At 44.0% G+C, this 19515-nt stretch overlaps 1 protein-coding gene across 1 annotated transcript in view; it reads left to right on the top strand.

Moving 5' to 3' along the window:
- Positions 1 to 3557: 3557 nt before the first annotated feature.
- LOC120517216 (ectonucleotide pyrophosphatase/phosphodiesterase family member 7-like) overlaps positions 3558 to 19515 on the top strand; it is a 30489-nt gene continuing 14531 nt past the window's right edge. The window contains exons 1-3 of the mRNA XM_039739384.1: positions 3558 to 3804; positions 14287 to 14432; positions 17667 to 18296. Of these exons, the coding sequence (XP_039595318.1) occupies positions 3558 to 3804; positions 14287 to 14432; positions 17667 to 18296 (1023 nt within the window). The remainder of the gene's footprint in view (positions 3805 to 14286; positions 14433 to 17666; positions 18297 to 19515) is intronic.

The following is a 19515-nucleotide window of genomic DNA, read 5'->3' on the forward strand; positions in this document are numbered from 1 at the left end:
TGGCCTTCTCATAACTTCTTCTTAGTTAAATCCTGATGCTCTGTATATTCAATTCATTATCATAATTATTCATGATGGCTCCAAAATCTGTACCAACCCCTACTCTCTCTTTTGTTGTTTTTCCGGTTTTCTGTGGTGGTGACCTGCGCCACCACTACCTGATCAAAGCACTGTGATGTCCCTACATTGATGGATTAAAGGCCAAAAGTTCACGTGACCGTCATCATCAAGTTCTTCCATGAGAACCCTGAATACAATGAGGACTGTTTCATTTATCTTAGGTAGAATGCCTAGAGGGGGCTGGGTGGTCTCGTGGCCTTGGAACCCCTGCAGATTTTATTTTCTCTCCAACCGTCTGGAGTTTTTTTTTTGTTGTTGTTTTTTCTGTCCTCCCTGGCCATTGGACCTTACTCTTATTCTATGTCAATTAGTGTTCTCTGATTTTAATTCTTACGTTGCCTCTTACAGTGGTGCTGTAAAAATTATGTTTCTGGACTTCTTTAGTGCCTTCAACACCATCCAACCTCTGCTCCTCAGGGACAAGCTGACAGAGATGGGAGTAGATTCATACCTGGTGGCATGGATTGTGGACTATCTTACAGACAGACCTCAGTATGTGCGTCTTGGGAACTGCAGGTCTGACATGGTGGTCAGCAGCACAGGAGCGCCACAGGTGACTGGACTTTCTCCGGTCCTGTTCAGTTTATATACATCAGACTTCCAATACAACTCGGAGTCCTGCCACATGCAAAAGTTCGCTGACGACACTGCTATGGTGGGCTGCATCAGGAGTGGGCAGGAGGAGGAGTATAGGAACCTAATCAAGGACTTTGTTAAATGGTGTGACTCAAACCACCTACACCTGAACACCAGCAAAACCAAGGAGCTGGTGGTGGATTTTAGGAGGACCAGGCCCCTCATGGACCCCGTGATCATCAGAGGTGACTGTGCAGAGGGTACAGACCTACAAATACCTGGGAGTGCAGCTGGATGATAAATTGGACTGGACTGCCAATACTGATGATCTGTGTAAGAGAGGACAGAGCTGACTATACTTCATTAGAAGGCTGGCGTCCTTCAACATCTGCAATAAGATGCTGCAGATGTTCTACCAGACGGTTGTGGTGAGCGCCCTCTTCTACGAGTTGGTGTGCTGGGAGGCAGCATAAAGAAGAGGGACGCCTCACGCCTGGACAAACTGGTGAGGAAGGCAGGCTCTATTGTAGGCACATAACTGGACAGTTTGACATCCGTGGCAGAGCAACGGGCACTGAGCAGACTCCTGTCAGTCATGGAGAATCCACTGCATCCACTGAACAGGATCATCTCCAGACAGAGGAGCAGCTTCAGTGACAGACTGCTGACACCATCCTGCTCTACTGACAGACTGAGGAGACCCCACACTATGCGACTCTTCAATTCCACCATAGGGGGGTAAACGTTAACATGATACAAAGTTATTGTCTGTTATACCTGCATTGTTATCACTCTTTAATTTAATATTGTTCTTTATCAGTATGCTGCTGTATGGGAATTTCCTCTTGGGATTAATAAAGTATCTATCTATTATATAGTGCCTTTCATATCTATCTATCTATCTATCTATCTTCATCATGTAAAGCACTTTGAGCTCCATTATTTGTATTAAAATGTGCTCTAGAAATAAACGTTGTTGTTGTTGTTGTACATCCACCCTTACAGCCCTGATCCCACACCGTGCAACTGTTGCGTCTTCGGTCCACTTAAAGAGACTCTGTGTGGTCACAGGTTCACCTCTGAAGAACTGGATTCGGGAGCAGCTGAAAAGCTTCTTCTCGCAAAGAATGAAAAAGTTAGTGGAACGATAGACCTACAGGGAGACGATGTGGAGAAGTGATGGAACTGTTACGTCCATCTGCTCTCAATTACTGGTATTAAAGGGTATGTTGCCTTTACTTTCTGATTTCCGCCATTGTATAGGCAGGTGCCTAAGAGCTTTTCTAATCCCTGGTCCACCCATATTGCTGAGCTCTCTACACTCCATTATGGGGATTAATTATAGCAGGTTGGTTCAGGAACTTCATTTTTGCTACTTGTACTTATGATGGGACTCGGTCATTTCCCAGATTCTGTGATCATGGATGAGTATAGGAATGCCTTTAATCAAAAGCGTTTTCAAGTTATAGCTCCCTTCTCACAACTACTGCATTTTCAACCCTGCTGTTTCTGCAATGATTTGTTGGTCAGCGTCACAGTTACCTCCATCTTCACCTGTCAGCACCTGAACTGTCCCATTTGGGGTATGCCACCGATGAGGAATCACGGAGGGTCTTGACCTTCGCCTTTTAACAGCTCCACACAGAGTGGCTGGACGTGAACTCAAGTGTGAATGATCGCGAGGCTTCACTAAAGGAGCGAGCTGGGGTCTACTTGACGTCAACGGTGTGGACTTTAAAGGGAGCTCCAGAAACAGACTCGATTATAAAATGAATAAAGAGGTTTTATTGTGGGAAACTCTTCCTCTGTAAGTGTTTCCCACCACAGCCACAAGTACAAACGCTGTAGCACAGGCACAATACGGCCAGCAGGCAGTCTCTTCTTCTCTCGCTCTTCAGCATCCTCTCCTCTTGGCAAGCTTTGTCCTCGTTCCTCCCGACTCCGAGGCCTCCGACTTCTTTTACGTGATCCCAGGAAGTACTTCTGTTGTCTTAAAGATTAAGCCCGGCAGAACTTCCGGGTAGGGCGGGTTCCCCACACAGTAGGACTCGCTAGTCCCCGCAGCGCCCTCTGGCAGCACCCATGGAACCCAATAGGGCCGAGTCAAAGAACTCCCATACTGCCCATACTGTGCCTCCTATTCCCATCCTGTGGGAATCTGGGGTGCTAAATCTGGCTTTCCAGGGAAGACAATGTCCCGCATATGCCGTTCCTCCCCTGTTCTTCCACTTCCACAACTGCAATGGAGAGGATGTCTTATTACACAGTACCAGGTTCTCTCTGTACTCCTTACACTAACCCTGAATGAGCTCACTCGAGGGCAGGGGGGGTCTCACCTTTCTCCAATTCATATCCTCACACAGAGAAGCCGTCAGCAGGGACCCTCCAAGTCAGAAGACATTGGGTTTATGGCCAGCCTTTCCTCGTGTAAATCCCTGGATGGTTACCCGCCGATGACTGACAGGGGCACCCGTTGCCTTTGATTTCCAAACTCACTTTTAACCCCAGTGTGTTTCTGTGTATTTTCAGCGCCGCAGTATCTTTATTGCCCTTGAAAGTTTAACTACTTGATTTCAAAAGTATCGTACTTTATACAAGGTATGCTGTATAGGAGTAAACACCATAAAAACGGATATCAGCGATGACTGATAAATACACGCCATGTGCAGCTTTACTGCCTCTCATTTTCCCCAACACAGCTCTGAGATATCGGCAATAAAAAAATAAAAAAAATAAAAATTTGCTGAGCATCTCTGAAAGCAGGCATCACGAAAAGATGAAGCAGATAAGATAAAAGTCCACATCTTCCCCCTTAAGTATTTGTTCCTTAGCAAACGAGGCAACAGCAGACGGGTGCAACAATGTTGTGGAGTGGGCTTGTGGTGCTGGCGCTCCTCGATTCATCCCTCGCCGTTCCTCTGCGGGGTGACGGAGGCAGGAGTCACAACAAGCTGCTCCTCGTCTCATTCGATGGCTTCCGATGGGACTACGACCAAGACGTGGACACGCCGAACCTTGACGCGATGGCAAAGGAAGGCGTTAAGGCTAAATACGTCACCCCACCGTTCATCACCATTACCAGCCCGTCTCACTTCACTCTGCTGACAGGTAAGGCGTCCGTTTTCTGGCTCTCCGTGTTTACTTCAGACACGCGCTTTTTTTTTATGGGGGTCGGGTATACAGGAGCCACGGCAGTAAATTTGGAAAGCATTCGGACCCCTTCGCTTTCTGCACGCTTTATTGTGTCATAGGTCTCAATATGAAAGGAGAAACCCACCAACTTCTGCTCCGTACGATGACAAAGTGAAAACAAGCGTTCACAAAGGTTGGCAAATGTAATAAAAATCCAAAACGGAAACACTGAAGTGTCACTGCTAGACATTTTTGTACCCCTGGCTGTGCCACTGCAAATTGTGCCTCCCGTTTGCTTTATTTCGTTCCCCTCGAGAGGCTTCTAGAATCTGATCAGAGAATTGATTGGACTTCGTTTTAAAAAAGGCGCACAGCGTGGACCCGCTTACACTGAAAAAATTATAACCTCCATTCAACTTAAAACAATTAAGGTAATATTTTTGAACCAATATAATTCTTTTTATCTTATTGAACCCTCAATTTTTAAGTTGAGGCAAATCATTTAGAGTGATTGGGTGTAATTCACTTGTTTTATACTGAAGTCAATCTATTTTTTTATGTTACAATTTAAAATGTTTTTTTTGGTCGTAACCTGTTTTGATGCTATTAGAAATATTATGAACCTAACACAATTCCAATGCTGTACTTTTTACATTTATTTAAAAATCTAGTGCAAATACACAAGCATTTTGCAGTGTAAATCTGTAATATAGAACAAAAAATTATTAAACTTTTCTACAGCTTTCTTGAAAGTATGTTTTTATTGCGAGTTCTTACACTTAAAATTAACAGTTGAGAAACGGGGTTACTTACCAGAAATCCTCCGTTATAAAAGTCTGTTGCTGAAAATGACCAGACCTGCATATCCACGTCCACTCCACTCGGGAAAGTGTTCACGCTGGAAGTTCAACCGGAAGAACATACAAACGGCCGCTCCCGCACACAGCACACGAACTGAAATAGGATTTTTACGTTTATTTCCTCCACCATAACTTACTTTGGTACAAACGATTTTTTTTTTTTACTTTGATTGAGATCTGAAGCCAAATAGTTCAAGCTACAACACTAAATGAGTCATCTTAAGTTGTTTCAAAGAGAAAATGTACGTTAAATGAACAACATCAATGTTATACGTTTTTCAGTGTATAGGTGGTCCTAGGACTTACGAACCATGTTGGGGAAGCACATTAGGCAGCACGGGGAACCCTCAGCCCCCAAAAGAAGGCACGCGGAGGGCTCAGGACAGGCAGCACAACCAAGATTTATTACGTGATGCACGCACGGTCCCAAGTTCTGATGAACTGAGCAATTAGCAAATGCAGCGATCTTGTATTTATTACAATTCTTATCACAAAATATCCCCTCTTCACTCCATTTCCCATCATCGGCTTTACAGAGTTTCTAATAATTATGATCTCGTTCAGCACCTTTTCTCATAACAATCTTAAAACAAGCGGACTTTCTCATAATAATATCCTGCTCTCATAGACAACTTCATAAGAAATTTACCCTTCACTACCCTTGTCTTCATTAAAATCCCTTTGGCGCGAAGGACGGACCGTATATACCCGTGGATAAGTCGGGACTTGATTTTACCGTATATACTTTCCGGTATTTTATAAGTCGAATACGGAAAGCTCACGCTATCGGTCCAAGAGATTACGATATGCTGACACCCACCTGAGGGAGTCACCACGGAGCACACAGCCATTTTTCTTTCTATGTATTGTGCCTACGTGACCACACAGTAATATACCCAAACTATCCTGAAGTGAAGTTTGCACCGATTTGTGTTTTTTTTGTGTAGCTAGCCTATCTGCTCTAACTATGTGTAGACAGGGACCCTGAATTCTTTATTCTAATTCTTGGCTTGCTGTAACTCTGATTACTTTAGTATTTTAAGTCTTGGGTCACTATAGAACTGTGGTGGGCTGGCGCCCTGCCCGGGGTTCGTTTCCTGCCTTGTGCCCTGTGTTGGCTGGGATTGGCTGCAGTAGACCCCCGTGACCCTGTGGTCAGGATATAGCGGGTTGGATAATGGATGGATGGATGGGGTCACTATAGAAACCTTATTTCTTACGTTTGAGCTAAATACTGAGCGGGGTATAACAAATAACTAAGTGTAGTTACCCTTTAATACCTATTACTAGTGCAATAGTTTAAGCTACACAGAGAAATATAATAAAACACCAAGAAACTGGGGTATAGAAAATGATAAAAATCCCCTTTTTAATTATAAAATAAATTAAGCAGAATAGTAACGTAAGTTTTCAGGGATTCTCTTTAACCAAAAAAATATTCCATCCATCATCCAACTTGCTATATCCTAACACAGGGTCACGGGGGTCTGCTGGAGCCAATCCCAGCCAACACAGGGCACAAGGCAGCCCACCGCAGTTAACAATTCTTACATAGTTTAAAACTGGCTCAGCATACTCTTCTGTAACTTTATTATTATTCATAAAGAGGCACAGACATATACATTTAAATGCTCCTTTAACCTCTATATATTGCGAAATGACGAAGAATCGACTCCTACATGTGTGTCTCTTTTGAGAATCCTTGGGTCCTGCTGGTTTGACTTTGTGTTGCTCATGGAGTCCCGAATGAGGCACATGACCTGCATTGTGAGGGAGGGTCAGTTACGGCACTGCGGACATGTGGCGCGATTACCCGAGGGTGATCCAGCTCGCAAGATCTTCATTGTTGGGGACCCGAGTGGCTGGGCCAGGCCAAGGGGTCGTCCACGTAACACGTGGCTGCGGCAGAGAGATGGTCATTTCCAGACGGTGAGCCTGGGGGGTTGACAACCAGGATCCCGAACTGTTTCATCGTGTGGTGGGTGCGGGAACGTGCAGTACCAGTGCATGCCCCCTAACCTAACCTGACCTGACCCGATACATTGGAGAGAAGTTGACGCAATACAACAAGTTCTTGATGGCTTATGGGTAGTTTGAACAAGCGCAGTACGGCATTCTGCCGTTAGTCTAACGTCAAACTTACGGGATCGTACCATTGTTGAACAATGCACCATGGTGAGATTTCTGTTAGTCGGAGGGCATGAAACCTGTTGAAATTCACCAAAGGATGTTGGCTCAGTACGGAAATGTAAACAGCGGGACTTGGCGAAAAGTTTAGGAATGGGTAGAAAGGTTTATCATGGGAAGAGTAAGTGTTACCGGCAAAGAATTATGGGGTCGACCATCAACATCACGCACACAATCCCTTCATCAAAGAAGACCGACCGATTACGTTGTCCACTGTTGCTGCACATTTGGATATCTGGTACAGTGCATATAGTGCATGATGGCTTGGAACTTCTGTAAAGTCTGCACAAGACAAGTACCCCAAACGGCTTACTGATCTGCACAGGCAACAGCGCGTGGAGTTTGCGGCCCCAATTCTTCAAACGTTATGGTTAGACTTTGTGTTGCTCATGGAGTCCCGAATGAGGCACATGACCTGCATTGTGAGGCCACGCGGCGCCATTCCTCATAGGACCCTCATTGTTGGGGACCCGAGCGGCTGGACCAAGCCAAGGTGTCGCCCGTGTAACACCTGGCTGCAGCAGAGAGGTGGTCATTTCGGTGGGTGGTTATACTGGACCACGTGTCAGGGGGTTGCCAGCCAGGACCCTGAGCTGTTTGGTCGTGTTGCGGGTGCCCCCCAACCTGACTCTGACCCTGACCTGCTGCTGCAACACAAGAAAAAGTTGAAAAACTGAAGAGGGTCCGAGGACCTTCTGAATGCACTGAAGCAGACAGCACAAATCATTTTGCCCGACGCTCTCCTGAGTTCATAAAAGACAAAAGCCAAATATTCATAAAATAACGCAAGCCGAGAATTACTGGCACTTACAGTAAGGCTATCCGACAGCTCTTAGCTTTGTCTTTCTCTGCACATCGGCTTTGTGGCAGTTACATTTCAATGTTTTGTTTAAAAATTAGGATAATCTAATTTGCGGATAAATACGAGACATCATGAAACAAGATAATTGCTCGTATCTCAATACGCGATGGCTGAATGTGCTAGTCAAGAATTTCTCTGTACTCTGAACGTGACAATATGCGACAATATACTCCGGCAATTATTAAAGGAAATATGTGGAAAGAGAAGAGAAAAAAAAACTAAATCAAACTAATTTTTTTTTTCATCCGAGGTCGCAGAAATGAAACACATTTTCTTTGTAATGTAAAAGCCGATGGCAAATCTCTGCCACATCTTCTTTATTCATGAAGAAAACGTTCTAACTTTTAATGAAGCAGCTATCAAATATTTCTTGCCACTCGCACCATTTTGAAATCATTTCACATTTTAAGGAAACAGAGAACACATGTCCTTAAATAAAGTTGTCCCCGTTTTTGCTTCTTTGATCTAATCCAGGGGTGGGCAACGTCGGTCTTGGGGGGGCCGCAGTGGCTGAAGGTTTTCGTTCCAACCCAGTTATTTAATTAGAAACCAATCCCTGCCAGTCTCGGACCTTATTTCATTTTATGGCTTGTTAGCCTGCAATGTTGGGTCCTTATATCGTAGATTTTGTTTCTTTTCTAAAGATGTCATCTAAATCAGGGGTCGCCAAGTCCGGTCCTGGAGGACCACAGTGGCTGCAGGTTTTCATTCTCACCCTTTTCTTAATGAGTGCCCCTTTTTTGCTGCTAATTAACTTCTTTTGAACTCATTTTAATTGAGTTGCTCTTGAAGACTCAGAGCCTTTGATTGTTTCTTTTTCTTTAATTAGCAGTCAAACAATAACGAGATACAAAATGAGCCAAAACAACTGGTGTCCATCATACAATATCTGAAAATAAAGAAAGAGGAAGGTCTCAGGAATTTCAATCTGCTCGGGTCCCCAAAACATTTGACCAGAGCTCTTAGAAAAGAGAAAAGGGAAATGTCTGCTAATGCACCACGAGAGCAGCAACAAGCCGTGAAATTAAAGAACGGGTTTAATTAACGACAAGAATCGGCGCCTCATTAAGCAGCTGGTTGGAGTTGAAGGCCCAGACTTAGTTGGTCTTCTGTTGGCTCCCTCACTTCACACTTCATTTCTGTTTGGGTGCTGTTTAAGGAAAGAAATGAAGCAACTCAGAAGAATGATGAAGAAATTCAGGGGAACAAATCTTAAACAAGCAATTCATCCATCATGGCATATCCTAACTACAGGGTCACGGGGGTCTGCTGGAGCAAATTCAACCCAGCACAGGGCGCAAGGCAGGAAACAAACCCCAGGGAGGGTGGCAGCCCCCCTCATGGCGCACACACACACACCAAGCACAGTTTAGGATCGCCAATCCACCTGACCTGCATGTCTTTGGACTGTGGGAGGAAACCCACGCAGACACGGGGAGAACATGCAAACTCCACGCTGGGAGGACCCAGGAAGTGAACCCGAGTCTCCTAACTGTGAGGCAGCAGCGCTACCCACTGTGCCACCGTGCCGCCCACAAGCAATTCAATTACAATGAATTCACAAGAAGTGAATTAGCAGTACAATCACGGCACTCATTAAAAAAAACCTGCAGTCACGGTGGTCCTACAGGACCGAACTTGGCGAGCCCCTGTTCTAAATGATTTGAAGCCAAACATGGATCATTTTTAGTCTGTCCCATTCTTCTCTTACATGTTTTACTAAACCAAGTGGTGCAGGATGAATCCACACAGGTGTAAATGGACACAAGTGAGAAGGCCTCATTGCCATTTGCGTCTTCTTGCTAAAACACTAAATGCAGCCGTTTTAAGACTGAAATAAGCAATTAAGGGTGGGGAACCTTAACAAGCGAGACCACTAAAATGAAGCGTTAAAAGGTCACTTCATCAGCGATAATGGACTTCTCATTCAGAAATCGGGTTGAGACAAAAACCTGCTGCCAGCCACTGCGGCCCTCCAGGTACTGACGCTGCCCACCCTTGATCTAATCTCTTCCTGCTCACATGGCCAGTTTGAAATTATTAGATTTAAATTAAATGAAAAGGTTAAAATATTTGAAACCTTCTGATGGGTTCTGTAACAACGTCTACCCTTTGGTGGTCCGGACTCTGAACTGGGTGCTGCCCATCCGCCCCCAGATCTGCTTCTAGTAGCTCATTTATAAGCAGTACATTTGTTACACTTGTCACCATTGTTGTTTTTCATTATTAGTTGTTTTTGTTTTTTATTACTAACAATTTTAAATGATTAATATCTATCCATGTATCTATATGATTTATCTGCTTATAGCCTTGTATAGTATAGTTCTTTAACTGTGTTGATGTCATGTCATTTCGTGCCACTGTATGCTGCAATATGGTGTAAGGACAGTGTGACAAGAGAGCCACGGGACTTCTTTGTAGGTTTCTCGAGTCTTTATTGTCACATACGCAGAGCACATTCATAATCAACATGTACCCCACTGCCAGTCTCCAGTGCCAAGATCAGTGAGGACAACCACCACGCCTTGAAACAGAAACTTTAGATGGAGCGATCACCTGAATTAAATCCCACAAACAACATCTGGCTCCGTGAGCGGCAAAATCACAGACAGTGGGTACAAATGGCTCTCCCTTTCCCGGCGATGGCGCCTTTTTTTGGGGAAATAACAAAGGGAAGCCAATAAAAGGACTTAAAGAAAGGCCCCTCCACTTGTTTTATGGGATACATCAGGCCATCATAATGCCCTTCTACGTTTCCAGAAATATACCGTAAATACCCTCATCGAGCAACACGCCGATAGCTCTGAATGGCAAAGCGAAAAGCGGGATTTTAGGAATTTTTGCCAATTTACGGGAGTAGCTGAAAGAAGAAGAAGAAGATTACGAATAAAAAAGGTGCAATCTCACGTTGACACAAGTAGTCAGACCCTTTGGGGATTTTAGGATTTTTTTGCCAATTTATTGAGAATAAAAAAGGAAATCTTAAGTAATCAGACCCTTTACTTGGTGCTTAGTTGAAGCCTCTTTGGCAGTTGAAGCCCCTGGGTGTTGACGCAACAAGTTTCACACACCTGGATTTTGGGATTTCCTGCCATTCTTCTCGGCAGATCCCCGCAAGCTTGGTCAGGCTGGATGGAGGCCATCAGTGGATGGCTGTTGTCAGGTCTCTCCAGAGATGGCCAATAGGGTTCAAGTCCAGGCTCAGGCTGGGACGCTCGAGGACAGAGTCGTAGGCCACAGGCTTTGTGCTTAGGGTTATTGTCCTGTTTGAAGATGAACCTCTGGCCCAGCCTGAGGTGTCCAATCAAGCATCTCTGGAGAGATCTGACAGCCGCCGTCCACTGATGGTCTCCATTCAGCCGGACAGAACTTGGAGAGGATCTGCAGAGAAGAACGGCAGGAAATTTCCAAATCCAGGTGTAGGAAGCTTGTCGCGTCAGACTCAAGAAGACCCCAGACTAGAATAGCTGACACAACTAAGTACAGAGTAAAGGGGTCTGAATACTTGCATTGTAGTGATATTTCAGTTTTTTATTTTTAATAAATGTGCAAAACTGTCTATGATCCTGTTTTCAGTTTGACCTTCTAGAGTATTGAGTGTTGCTTGATGTGGGGAAAAAATGAATTCAAACAATTTTAGCAGAAGGCTGCCCTGTGGGACATCCTGAGACTTTGCGGGGTCCTCTCAAGGTCACTGGATATCATGGCCGGCCTGTACGCTAGTAAGGTGAGTGTTGTGCAGAGGTGCGTTTTTCCCAGATGATTGTGGGGCTCCTCAGGGGTGTGTTCTGCTCCTACTCTGTTCGGTGCTTGCATGGACTGGGTAGAATCAGACCCTTTACTCAGTACTTAGTTCAAGCCCCCGACAAGCTTCACACGCCTGGGTTTGGGGGTTTTCTGCCTTTCTTCTCTGCAGAGCCAGTCAAGAAAGTTCAGTCAAGTTGGATGGAGGTGATCGGTGGACGGCTATCGTCAGGTCTCTCCGGAGATGTCCTGGTTTGGGTTCAAAGTATGGGCTCTGTCTGGACCACTCAAGGACATTCCCAGAGCCCTAAGCCTACTTGCTTTGTGCTTTGGGCCTTTGTCCTATTTGAAGGTGAACCTTCGGACCATCCTGAGGTGTAGAGTGCTCTGGAGCAGGTCTTCATTAAGTTCATTAAACCTCCACCTGTCCGGGGAAATAACAAAGGGACGCCAATAGAGGAGTAAAGGAAATGACCCTCCACCTGTTTAATGGGATACGTCAAGCCTTTGTAATGCTCTGGTATTCTTCCAGAAATACACTCTAATGGTAATACTGGGGAACGGTCAGACCAGCCTTGTTATATGGGCTGGAGACGGGGGCACAGGAGACAGAGCTGGAGGTGGCAGAGTTAAAGATGCTAAGATTTGCATTGGGTATGGACTGTGATGTTTGCTGATGACATGGTGATCCATAGCGAGAGTAGGGAGAAAGTTGAGGAAACCCTGGAGCGGTGGAGATATGAGAGGAGAGGAGAGGAATGATGGTCAGCAGGACCACCAAGACAGAATACATGTGTGTAAATGAGAGGGAGGTCAGAGGAATGGTGAGGATACAGGGAGATGAGTTGGATCAACAGTACAGAGTAACAAGGAGTGTGGAAGAGGGGTGAAGAAGAGAGTGCAAGCAAGGTGGCGTGGATAGAGAGGAGTGTCAGGAGTGATCTGTTACAGAATGGTATCAGCAAGAGTGAAAGGGAAGGTCTACAGAACGGTAGTGAGACCAGCTATATTATGTGGGCTGGAGACGGTGGCACTGACCAGAAAGCAGGAGACAGTGCTGGAGGTGGCAGAGCTAAAGATGCTAAGATTTGCATTGGGTATGGACTGTGATGTTTGCGGATGACATGGTGATCTGTAGCAAGAGTAGGGAGCAGGTTGAGGAGACCCTGGAGAGGTGGAGATCTGCTCTAGAAAGGAGAGGAATGAAGGTCAGTAGGACCACCACGACAGAATACATGTGTGTGAATGAGAGGGAGGTCAGAGGAATGGTGAGGATGGAAGGAGTAGAGCTGGATCAACAGTACAGAGTAACAGGGAGTGTGGAAGAGAGGTGAAGTGGATGAAGAAGAGTGTCAGGAGTAATTTGTGACAGACAGGTATCAGCAAGAATGAAAGGGAAGGTCTACAGGACGGTAGTGGGACCAGCTATGTTATATGAGGTGGAGACGGTGGCACAGGAGACAGAGCTGGAGGTGGCAGAGTTAAAGATGTTAAGATTTGCATTGAGTGTGACGAGGATGGACAGGATTAGGAACGAGGAGATCAAAGGGTCAGAGAGGAGAGATTGCGTTGGTTTGGATATGTGCAAAGGAGAGCTGCTGTGTATATGGGGAGAAGTGTGCTAAGGATAGAGCTGCCAGGCAAGAGGAGAAGAGGAAGGCCTAAGAGAAGGTTTATGGATGTGGCAAGAGAGGACATGCAGGTGGTGGTTGTGGGTGTGACAGAGCAAGATGAAAGGGACAGGAAGATATGGAAACAGATGATCCACTGTGGCGACCCCTAACAGGAACAGCAAGAAGATGAAGTAATATTGGGGAAGTCCTGCTCTTTGCAAATGGGAATTGAAAGAAGCCTGTAAAGAATAGGGAATGATGTCCAAAAAAAAGGGCCGAAAGGGACTCCCAGTGTATAAACACAAACTTCTCAGCGTCTAACAATGTGGCTTATCTAACATGGCAAATGGGATATGCTCGACCAGCACTATGAAGTCTATGTGTGGATCGCAACTCATTTAACGGTCTTAAGGCTGATTTATATTTTCTGCGTCAAGCCTAAGCCATCAGTACAGCATAGTCCACGTCCCAACCCAAACACACACACCTCCTCAAAAATCTGATGATGCGTCGTGTCGACATGAAACCTATGCAGACCTGTACTACTCCTCCTCTTTCTAAAAACGCCATTTCCATTTTGTCTTCCGGAAGTTGGCAAATGTATGAAAAAATTGGAAAAATGCGAGGAACAAATGAGTGGCAAGAGGAGCGGTGATCCTGGAGGGCACAAAACTGCCCTGCATTTTCAAGCACAGCTTGGGTGCCACAAACACCACCGACTAAACGTTCAGACATGTGTGCCAGTGGCGTGGCACGACTCCGAAGTATAAACGGCTTTGGACAGATAGATAGATAGATTAGGGTTAGGGTTAGGGTTAAATTTACTGTACAGAGCATCCTACAAGCAAAGCTATGGCGTTGGCTCGAGTCAGAAATATAAATCAGCCTTGTGATGACTGGGGGTACTTCAGGAGATGAACTGGTAAGCTCACTGACTGGCACAACCTGGCACGGGGGGAAATGTGACAAAGGATCAAATGCAGGGTCAGGTTTTTATTCCTTAATTTCCCCGACTCTGTCCTTTCTCCCTTCAATGACAGGATGGGCTTGACGGTGAACATCAACTGATGGGACTATAAAATGACTTTATGCAGACTTTGAATTCTGGTAAGCTGGTTTGAAGCCAGCACGCCGGTGTCGAGAGAGAAAATGTCACTGTACTGATCTGACCTTGATGCTACTTTGTTTGTAGGGAAGTTTATTGAGAATCACGGAGTCATCCACAACATGTGGTTCAATACAACCACAGGGGAGAAGAAACCTTATTATGCATCGCAGTTTGTCAATGATTGGTGGGACAACGGTAGCCTGCCCATCTGGATAACAGCACAAAGACAGGTAGCGCTGCCGTTCCTGCAGGAATTGTTTATGCAACTCAACCCTGATGTTAAATAAAAGGTCACACAGTGAGTCACTCAATGATTTTGATAGATAATGGTAGTCCTGTGTTTATCTGAAACAACCACCAAGGTCAGCAAAGCCTGTACCGTACTCTCCGAGGTTACCTTTAGCTATGGCACTGCTGGACCCGTTTGATTTTTTTTTTTGCCCTAAACCCCCAACACCCCCTTCATTTTTTTCATGTTCCTGCCACATGGCTGAACAACTGGCTGTCAACGAGGCTAAACGTCGATGGCAGGCAGTTGTCTTAGAAACAATCTTGACGGGTTAAGAAGGAGAGGGTTGCAAGAAGAAATCATTCCCTCCTGCTTCTCGTTTCTTACAGCGGATGTGGCACCTTGGCAGTCCATGATTCACCTTGTTTTGTTTGGTTTTTTTTTTTGCCCTTAATCTGATTATCAGGTGCCTATCTTTTGTAGCCGTAGGTCGCTCTTGTCTTTAATCCTACCGAGGTCCTCATTCTATCTATGGTAGCAGCTCCTTCTCTCGAAGCACTCGACTCCGTCACTTTCTTTCAGCTGTGTGTTCATTGCTGTGTAATCACTTTGGAAGGTGCCACGTAAATCACCCGTCCATCTTTTCGGCCTGCTTCTCTCGCAACAGAACCGTAGCATGTAACGCATGCAAGAAAGGTGCCAACCCTGGATGGGATGTTAGTCACCCACTCAACCCTTCGTCAGGTTTCCCATTGCAGAAGACCCACACAGAACTCGGCATACAGAAGTAATTAACATCTCCTACCACTAACCATAGTGCCAACATGGAAACAGCCACATGAATCCACCATAGGGATGCTTCAGTGGCACGCAAGGGGGCAACACGTCTGCCCCATCCATTGCACCGGCACCCTCATCGCCCAAACACCTCATGAACGGGTACAGCTCAGTTCACTGGCGCACAAGGGCCTATTGACTCCATGGTTGGTTGGGTGGACATTTTGAACAAGGAGACCCTCATTGCAAAACACTTTCCTGTTACCCCAACAGATTTATCCTTGTTCATGACCAAGGTTATGGATTATTAAAATTTATATAAGGAGTCTGTCACACATGAGCAACAGAAGGTCACCTTCCAAGCTTGTCAGAAGTAAGCACTGCCACCCCGGGACAACAGGGGGCATGATCACAGCTCAGAGAAGATGTCCATTGAGGGTAACTAACCCGGCCACTTCTGGTCCAGGAACTACAAAAGCAAATGTGCTCCCCGAAGGAGAGACGAGCCACTGGCACTGTCCTGCTCTGAGCTCTGAACCCCCTTTGTCACTACTTATGCTTTCCAGTACATCCCCTTTGTCACCAGTTTATAGTACATCTCCTTTTGTCACCAGTTTGCAGGGCATCCCTTTCATCACCACTTATGATTTCCAGCACAAACCTACTTGTCACAAGTCACCCCCTTTGTCACCAGTACATTACCCATGTCAACACCTTCCAGTACATCTCCTTTATCACCAGTTTATTGTACATCTCCTTTGTCACTATTTTCCAATACATTCCCTTTGCCACCAGTTATTCTTTTCAATGCATCTCTTTTGTCACCTGTTCTTCCACGCTAGTGAATATCGTAATAATTCTCACTCTAATAATCGATACAATTTCATTACACAATATACACGCCACGCCACACAGGACATTAAATTTAAATTTGAACTCAAGAAAGGCAAGTTCAGAAAATGGATAAATTCACAGACATAAGTGGAAACAGATTCTTGTTATCTGCTCATTTCCCAAATCCACTTTTTTCCAGTACAGAAACCTATCCCAGTAGGACTGAGGGCAAGATAGGAACCTTCTCCGAATGAGGCAACAGTCTTGTGCAATAAACATTCGTCATCCAGCAAAATGACCAAAATGTCTTTGGGATGTTGGAGAAATTTGAAAGTGAAACACCAAACAAACAAACAAACAAACAAACATGTAGAGAGCGCGTAGACCCCACACTGACAGCGACTGGGCTGGCAACTGACCCTCACATCCCTGGTGCTGTGCGGTCAGAAGTGCTACACATTGTGCCCCTCTTATCTGTGTTATGTCTGACGGATCTGAGATTTAGACATCACATCTGACAGACCAGAAGCTCATTTATATGATGCATTGAAGAAGCCAAGTCACAAGTTTTTATTTCTTTCTTTTCAGTCATTCTGATGTGTATTGATTGTTTGCCATAATTACAATATTTATTTATTTAGTTTCTGTAAAAAGTCAAATTTACCCCAGAGAAAAATAAAGTGCCATCTACTCGTATCTATCTATTATATAGTGCCTTTCATAACTATCTATGTTATATAGTGTCTTTCATATCTCTGTCTAGATACAGTACCTATTATATTCTTCCTTTCATATCTATCTATTATATGACCCTTTAATCATATCTCTAACTATTATACAGTGTCTTATCATATCAATCTAATCCTGCCTACTATACTAAAATTAAATTCTATCGTTATATAGTACCTTTCACATTTATCTATCTATCTGTCATATAGTGCCTTTCATATCTCTATGTATTATATAGTGTCTTTCATATCAATTTAATCTTGCCTACTATACTACAATTAAATTCTATCAATCATATAGTACCTTTCATATTATATAGTGCCTTTCATTATTTACCTATCATATAGTGCCTTTTCAATCTATCTCTCTATCTTATAGTGCCTTTCACATCTATCTATCTATTATATAGTGCCTTTTATATCTCTATGTACTGTATAGTGTTTTTCATATCTATCTAATCCTACCTATTATACTAAAATTACATTCTATCATTACAAAGTACCTTTCACATCTATCTATATATCTATCAATCATATAGTGCCTTTCATATCTATTATATAGTGCATTTTCTGTCAATTATATGGTATCTTTCATGTCTCATCTATCTATTATGCAGTCTTTCATATCTATCTATCTAATCCTGCCTACTATACTACAGTTAAATTCTATCATTATATATTGCCTTTCATATCTCTCTATCTATTATGCAGTGTCTTTTCTATCTATCCAGATATCTATTATATAGTTCCTTTCATATATGTCTGTTATATAGTGTCTTTCATATCTTTCAATCTATCATATAGTGCCATTTATGTCTGTCTATCTATCTATCTAGGAGTGTTATGCTATGAAGCTCACATTTTGGGGTAACATGATGCTCGTCTTCTCTCAACAGGGACTAAAGACTGGATCATTTCACTTCCCGGGCACAGCCGCCACATACCAAGGAGAAACAACATACGTGAAGGTGGTGGAACCTCGATTTTATGACTATTCAAATGAGGAAGACTGGCACCTGAACATTAATAAGGTGATGGAGTGGTTTGTCCATCGTGACCTGGACTTCGTGTCGCTGTATTTTGGAGAGCCAGACAGCACCGGACACAAATTTGGTCCCAACTCAGAGGAGAGGAAAGTGATGGTGCGACAGGTGGACCGGACAGTGGGCTATCTCCGAGACAAGGTCAAGCAGCATGGCCTCGACAACCATCTCAACATCATCCTTACGGCTGACCATGGCATGAACCAAGTACAGAAGAAGCCCCCAAATAAAATTATCGTCCTGTCTCGGATTGCCAATTTCTCTTTACAAGACCTCCAGTTCTCGCTTTTTGACTACGGGCCAGTCAGTCTCCTCTTGCCAAAAGAAGGCCGTCTAGAAAAAGTCTATAATATACTGAAGAATGGCCACCCTAACCTTCATGTGTACAAAAAGGAGGAGATCCCCAGCAGGCTGCGATATTCCCAAAACCCTCGGATCCTCCCTCTCTTGTTATTTGCAGATCCGGGATACGTGATTCACGGGGTAAGAACAAAGTCTTCTGCGCACAGCCATTTTTACATACAACGTGAGCTCACATCGGAGGAAAGTGCAGCACAAACAATAGAATTCATTTTTAAATGATAATAAGAGTTGGGCACTGGGCTGCAAAACTTTGTAGTTTTTATTTGAATGATTTTTCTAGACATTTCTAAACAGCAATCAAATAACCTTTAAAATTGTGCCCAAGTGAGACAAAACATGTCAAAGTGCATCTCGTGCAAAGATTTGTCACCCGCAGCATTGATTGTTACAGTAGATATTGCCGGTGAGCAATAAAGACATTAGAGCAGCGCTATCTGTATAATCAGATTATGCACTAGATGAATGGCTTTCTCGCACACTTAATTACGTGATAAAACAATGCTGATCTCGACACACCAGCCGGCTGACCACTGCTGATAATCTGCTCTTTAGCATTACATAATGCCATTTATTTGATCGTTTCCTCACTTGTGTGATAGGGCAATTAAGCCCGACAAAAAAATAAAACCAGCGTGCACTGAATGATCCCCTGAGTACATCACATGAACATGAAATCTCAGGTCACGGTCCTTTCGAAGCAAAGAGTGACTTGTTACCTACAGGGAAGGAGGCACAAGTCGAAGAGCTCAACTTCCTCGCGATTTTGTTCACCAATGACAAAGATCAGGAGTCGTCTGCCCTCGACTTTCTTGTATACTGAGATATGGGGACGGATATTTGAGGAGTAAACCGCAAGACAAGGATTATATTTTTACATCATGTGCATTAAAGAACCATCAACAGCAAATCAAATCAAATTAATAATATATCGAGCAATTATTATAAAAGTAAAGTTGAATAAATCGGACTCGAATAAAAAAAGTACCACTTGCGGTTATCGGAAATAGTTCAAAAGTTGATAGAAATCTACGTTTTGTACCTCATACTTGTATGAAAAATTTGGTTGACCTAACTGAAAGCGCACTCAAGTTATCGTGTTTACACACACACACAATTCCAAAAATTGTATTTTCAGACTCGGGGACGTCTAAAACGTCGAGATTTATCAAAATCTCAAAACTGAATTTTTGGACGATTACAATGCTTTCCCTATACTTCGTATACAAGAAAGTTAAAATGATATTTTCGGATTCAGGGAGGTCGAAAATGTCAAGATTCACCAAAATCTCAAAACCGAATTTTTGGATGATTACAATTCTTTCCCTATGAGAAAGTAAAT

This window comes from Polypterus senegalus, chromosome 17, assembly GCF_016835505.1.
Source record: "Polypterus senegalus isolate Bchr_013 chromosome 17, ASM1683550v1, whole genome shotgun sequence".
NCBI lineage: Eukaryota > Metazoa > Chordata > Cladistia > Polypteriformes > Polypteridae > Polypterus > Polypterus senegalus.